This window comes from Takifugu flavidus, chromosome 17 (genome assembly GCF_003711565.1).
Source record: "Takifugu flavidus isolate HTHZ2018 chromosome 17, ASM371156v2, whole genome shotgun sequence".
Classification (NCBI taxonomy): domain Eukaryota; kingdom Metazoa; phylum Chordata; class Actinopteri; order Tetraodontiformes; family Tetraodontidae; genus Takifugu; species Takifugu flavidus.
In genome coordinates, this window is record NC_079536.1 from 8,312,421 (window position 1) to 8,318,587 (window position 6,167).

At 44.8% G+C, this 6,167-nt stretch overlaps 1 protein-coding gene across 1 annotated transcript in view; it reads right to left on the reverse strand.

Annotated features, from left to right (window-relative positions):
- Positions 1-1,812: 1,812 nt before the first annotated feature.
- mllt10 (MLLT10 histone lysine methyltransferase DOT1L cofactor) overlaps positions 1,813-6,167 on the reverse strand; it is a 34,497-nt gene continuing 30,142 nt past the window's right edge. Inside the window, exons 16-21 of the mRNA XM_057012777.1 lie at positions 5,965-6,114; positions 4,945-4,988; positions 4,587-4,870; positions 4,387-4,410; positions 4,072-4,153; positions 1,813-3,995 (exon numbers count right to left, since the gene is read on the reverse strand). Coding sequence (XP_056868757.1) covers positions 3,729-3,995; positions 4,072-4,153; positions 4,387-4,410; positions 4,587-4,870; positions 4,945-4,988; positions 5,965-6,114 — 851 coding nt within the window. The 3' untranslated portion in view covers positions 1,813-3,728. The remainder of the gene's footprint in view (positions 3,996-4,071; positions 4,154-4,386; positions 4,411-4,586; positions 4,871-4,944; positions 4,989-5,964; positions 6,115-6,167) is intronic.

Below are 6,167 nucleotides of genomic sequence, written 5' to 3' on the forward strand. Positions count from 1 at the left end.
GAAGAGGTCACACATTTTGTTTCAATTGTAAGTGTGTGTGTGTGTGTGTGTGTGTGTGTGTGCGGGGGGTGGGGGGGGTGGGGTCCATTGGCCTAGACTCATTTTATTTCAACTGCACATTCAAAATTTAACTTGATTTTAATTCCTCCCCCACCCTCAAACTTGTGATCAAGTCATATGATCTTAAAATGTGCCCATACAGAAGAGTTGGACACCACAGCACGAGTGAAAACCCCAAGTTAAGAGCCGGCACATGAAGAAAAACAAATAAACAAACACACACACATCTTGGGAATCTCCTCAACCCCCTCTGCACTCTCAGACCTCTTTCTCCTCCTCTTCTTCCTCCACTCCTAAACACCTCTGCTCTCTAGATCTGGTTCCACTCGACACCGGATCAGGGCCCCAACCAGCTGATGGCAGGTTTCTGCTGAGGATTAAACATCCCGATGTCGACCACTCTATAATGATTTACGCTGCGTTTGAGTACAGTGCAGCAGTCGCCTCCTCTCCTCATGTTCACCACAGCAGACACGCTCTCAGCTTTACTGCTCTTCCTCCTTCAGGGCTCAGCTCTAATTAAAACCAGTTAACCCAATTACCAACCATGCCAAAACATCTCACTCGTGGCAGTTGGTTGACTGGTTTTATGGTGACCATTATATTTCTGCTGGGATATTTGAGGTCGTAGAGACCAGTACAAGTGGTCGCAGGTGCTGTTATTCATCGAAAGTAAACATGACTAACATTTGACCATTATAAATGGCTTTAACAGTTTTGGTGTGTGTGTGTGTGTGTGTGTGTGGGTGTAGTCAGACTTTTCCTGTAGATTTCATGGATGTGTTTTTTTTTTTTACTAGCCTATGAAAGAATAAAAATAAACTGCTACATGTTGAGTCGCCTCTCTGAAGCCACAGATATCAGTCGACCATTTGTCTAATCATCCATGACTTAACCCCCCCACACACACACTGGCCTGTGTGTGTGCTGTAACACCGGCGCTTGGTGTGATTTTGACTTAGTGACCAGGCACCTGGACAGACAGCACACAAGGGGTCCTCCATCAGCTGGTAAAACCTCCTAAACCCCGGGGAGGGTCGGCATTGGGGAGGGGGAAATCGATGATGGACACAGCAGCTCTGGGCTGTGTGTGCATGTGTGTGTGTGTGTGGGGGGGGGGGCTTCTATTATGGGGAGTGATGAGGCAGCTCTGATGGGGGAGGCTTATAAAAGAGATGGTGGGTGGTGATGGGCTGGAGGGAGGGGCTGCAGTGTGCTGTATAAACAGCCTGGCTGTGATTGACAGGGCTGATAGTGGGGGGAATGGGGGCAGAGGGTGCTTCGGAAAAGGGAAGAAATGCAGGGGGGTAGTGATCTTGAATGCATGCAGGTTAAGTTTTATGTATGTTTGTTGGGATGGGGGGTGGGGGGCAGGGGTGCAGGAGGAAAGTGAGCTTTTAATTACCAGGGCAGAAGCAGATGTAGCAGAATGGTGGCCCCGCCTCTAAACACACACACGTACACTGATGAATTCCAGCTGCCAAAAAAAACATGCGTACGTGAGAGAGGTTTTGTTAAGAGATTTTGCTTAATGTGAAGATGATTGAACAATACTAAAATACTACAACAGGATATAAAATACTGAACAGGTGGCATTTAAATGGCTGTTAAGTCAGCATTAAATTAAATATATTTTAGATGAAACTTAAGATAAAAAAATTAATTTGGTAACTTTTAATAGTTGTGTAAATTCCTCTTAAAGTTCTTTCGCCGTGTTTGTTCTGAGCAACAGAAGACCAAATACCAGCAATGTTCTCAATAGTGGTTTTTTTTTAATTCAATTTATTTTGGTGTTTTGAAATACAAATGTCAAATTTCAGCCCCGTCGTTTTCCATTCGTACAAAATTGACCCGAAAAATGTGCACGGATGAAAACACGGTGCTCCCAAGTATAAAATGATTTCTCATCAAGAAAATGGTGCAAACCTTAAAAAAGAAAAAAAAACACAATGTCCCTGAACATATAAAAATAAATTAATACTTTGTGTGTCCAGTTGTTTGTCAAAACTTTTCTGTGTTATTTAAGATTTGAACACACAAATTGAGGCTCCGTTCCTTCACACCAGCACAGCCAATCACAATTAATTATGTACACCGACGGCCAATGAGAAAGATCTATGTACACTTTAACGAGGTAAAACTATGCTGCCGAAAGCCCTCCTCCGGCACACTTATCCCACCTACAAAGAGCTATGGACAGCCACAGGCCCTCCCCAGTCAGCCAACTATCAAGTAGTTTCTAGCTTTGCAAACACAACACTGAGTAGAAGTCAATAAAAGGGTTTACAGCAAAAATCACCTGTATGAGGAGGAACTTAAACGAGACAAACATTACACAGTAGTACAAAAGTGTTAAATTTCATAACCAGCAGGATGTTTTTAAAATATAGCATTTTTGCCCATTACACAAACAAATCAAATAAATAAGAAAAAGCTAATATTAGGTTGGCTTTGACATATTTCCTGGTTTTAGCGACTGTTGACGAATGTTTCTTTGTGAGTGTTGTAGCTTCATTAGCAGTAGAGTTGTGAGGAACTGAGGCCCAGGGATGCAGGTCCATGAAAAGAAACCCTGTCTTTCCCCCTTCAGGCCTCAGGCACTTTGGGTCTGGACCCTGACTGGCCAAGTCCTGACTGTCGTGTTTTTCTTTTTTAACTGACCGCCGCTGTCGGTCTTTTAGGTCCCGCTCGAGAGGTAGGTGCAGCAGGGGGCTCAATCAGGAAGATGAAATGTAATGGCTTCCACATGCTGACAACCAACTGCGTAATCTCTCTCTGCAAAATCTGTGCCACGTGGGATTAATGCATCCCTCTGAACATTCAACCGGCTGCTGTTTTTCCCCATTTTGTTCCTTTTCTATCAACATTTCCCTTCGCTGAGTGAACCCCCCGTATCTGGCCCAGAGAAGAGACAGTCATAAGCAAGGCTTCTGTGGTGACGGCGTGCGGCGCGGCTCGGCTCGCATTAATGGATCCGTACAAACGCGGTGACAAAGACGCAACAGTGAGAACAAGTGGGATGTTTCCACAATCCTCTGGCCCAGTATTCCCCCGTGAGACGGATGTCAGATGTACATCTGCTACTGTTGCGTACTATGCTAGGGAGCTGTAGAATCTTTTATATATATTTTTATATATGTACTTCTGTTTACTTTCTTTTGTGTGTGTGCATCTACTAGCCTTTAGTGCTGAGGCCCCCTGAGAGAGTGAGACAGCAGACAGACCACAGTGAGAGGGTTGCAAGTGGAAGTGAAAATAAAAAACAGACAGTAAAGAGAGGAAAATGACTGAGGCCAGGAAACAATAAAAAAGTAAAGCTTATCTGAGAACTGACATTTTGTTGCTTATTTACCCACATTAAGTTGCAGTGATATTAAATGGAAAAAAAACAAAGCAGCACTAAAGATAAAACATAGGGGAAAAAATCTAGAACTGTAGAAATAAATAACCTCCTAAATGTAACTGGGTGAAAGCAAAGGAGTGCGATCACCAGTCATATTGTGGTACATCAACAGATGACTGGAGCCAAAAATGTACCAGAAATGCAGATTTCTCCCACTGCTGGACTGTACAGTTGTGGAACATTTCCTGAAAACTCTGCATATTTATTCAAAAAGAAAAAGCAGCAGTGAAAAAACCAACCCAAAAACCCCCGAGAGCCTCTGCTGTCATGTCTTCTCCTGGCCCGCTACACCCACAGCCTTCTCCGTGAGTCGCGGCTTCTGCGTGCTGGAGGCTGCATGTGTGTCAGTGTGTGCGTGCTGCAGGGTCAGAAAGGGCTTGGCGGTGATGGTGCCTTGGCCCTTGCTCTGGGCGCCGGACAGCAGGTTGTTGATGGGCAGCTGAGTGGAGGAGAGTGGGATGGAAGGAACCTGGGACTGCAGCTGCTGGAGTTCCTGCTGCTGCATCAGTTGGTAGAAAGCCTGCTGCTGCTCCTGGAGGAGAAAGTAAAGTGTTTAAAGGAGAATGGATTCGGGTGAGGACCGGCTGATTTGCAGATCTGTGTCATACCGCTGAAGGCTGCAGTAGCTGCTGGATTTGATGCTGCTGCAGGAGGAGCCTTTGCTGCTCCAGGAGGCCGAGCCGGGCGGCACTGGCGAGATAAAACCCACCGTCATTGGTGCCATCATGAGAGTCCAGAACACAATCTTATTAGGATCAACAGGGATGTTTGTAGATCTCTCGTGGCTGGAGCTGAAGTTATGATCAACTTCAGTCACTCAATTATGAAGAACTCGACTTGGATTAAATTCAAAACAACTCAGACCATGTGACACGGCTAAACGCAGAGAGAAAAAACTGTATTTTACAGATGTTTTGTCTCACCTGGTCTTACTAGACGGTGAGCTGCTACAATCCAACACGCAAGCAGAAGGTAACAAAAGAGAGCGAGTGATAAACGTCACATTCCAATGCTTCGTTACGCTCATTAACTGATTTTATTCCCCCCAATGACATTTCTGCTGTATGAGTGAGAGACAGACTGAACTAATCCACCTACAGCACCAGCAGTTGTCAGAACACACCTGTTAACGGGTAACGTGATGCCCGTCGTTAGAGGGCTGGTGGTGCCTGTCGGCGCCTGGATCACCCCGTTCAGAGCGCCGACGATTCCGCTCATGCCCATTGAGTTCCCGGTGCCCAGAGCCCCCATCAGACCCGCCACTCCTCCCAGTCCCACGGGGGCTGTTCCTGGTACCATGGTGCCGCCGTTGAGCTGCGGCTGGGGCGGGCTCTGAGAGACAGACGGCGGTGTTGAGAGGGATGACGTGGAGCCGCCGCTGCTGTGGCCACCGCATGACGCGCTGTCCTAGAGGCGATGATTGGGTTGGAATCTTGGAATGGTTTGTTGATCTTGAATGTAGATCTTACAGATGTTCTTACCTGAGCTCCAACAGGTAATGACGAGTCAGCAACTCCTTTCACATCTACAACACATTAGATCAGAGGTGTCAAACTCAAATACCCAATGGGCCAAAATTCAAAACTGGGACAAAGTCATGGGCCAACATTGATATTTATTGAAAAAACTCTTCCTCCAGCTATAACAGGGAACCTTATGATATGGACCCAAACTAGTTTTGCTCAACAACTGAACATGGAACAAGCAAAGCTTAACACAATATAATATATAATTTATTATTGCACACATGCAAAATCAAAATTCAAATAAAAAAACACATCACGGGCATTCATTGTTTCTCTTTTAAATTTCAAGAGCAATCTTTTGCTATTGTAAGTTGATGTAATGTAAATCTAATGCCTTTTCATCTCTTCAACTTTCTGGCACCTTTGAGTCATTTCCAGGTGCTTGTGCTTGTCGTGGTGTTGCGTTTTATTGTGTCATCTGTTGTTCTCCTTGTAATGCACATTGGCTCCACATACAAGACAGACAGGTCCGTCTTTTACATATCTAAACAGATATTCTGCCTCCTACCTGTTCAGAAAGGTCCTATTTTCTGCCTTTCTTTTTACCATTTTTCAGAGGGGTAGTGCGATGCCAGAATTAGCATTAGCATACAAGGTCGCTATGACTATTTCCTCTTTCTTGGTGGTTGGCAAGCCACAAATTGGTGCATTACCACCACCAACTGATGTGGAGTGTGGATTTTCACACCAAAACACCAGCAGAGAATTCCAGTATTTGTAGTATTAGCACATGCGCTTTAAGTGATAATACCGGCGGGCCAGCTCTAATAGTCAATTGGTATGGCTTCGCGGGCCAAATATAATTACATTATGGGCCAAAGTTTGACACCTATGCATTAGATTATCTATTAATAAGGACTTATTTACATGCATGTTTTTCTGAGAAATAAAATGTACTTAAACAATGTTTGACATCTTATAGGCTAAACAATTAAGAAGTGATTATGGATTATGTAAATAATGTTGTGTGTTTACCAGCTGAGGTTGTGGAGGGGGTGAACGGCACAGAGAGCTGAGCGCTCAAGAGCTGTAGCCTCTCCTTCTTCATGGTCAGAGTTTTAATCTGCTCCTCCAGCCTCCTGTTCTCCTCCTGCAGCTGGTGTAGGGACTTCAACATGCCCACCACTACAAAAAAGTGACAGCTTTAGTAGCTGCAGAGTAAGTTGGAAGCTTAAAAT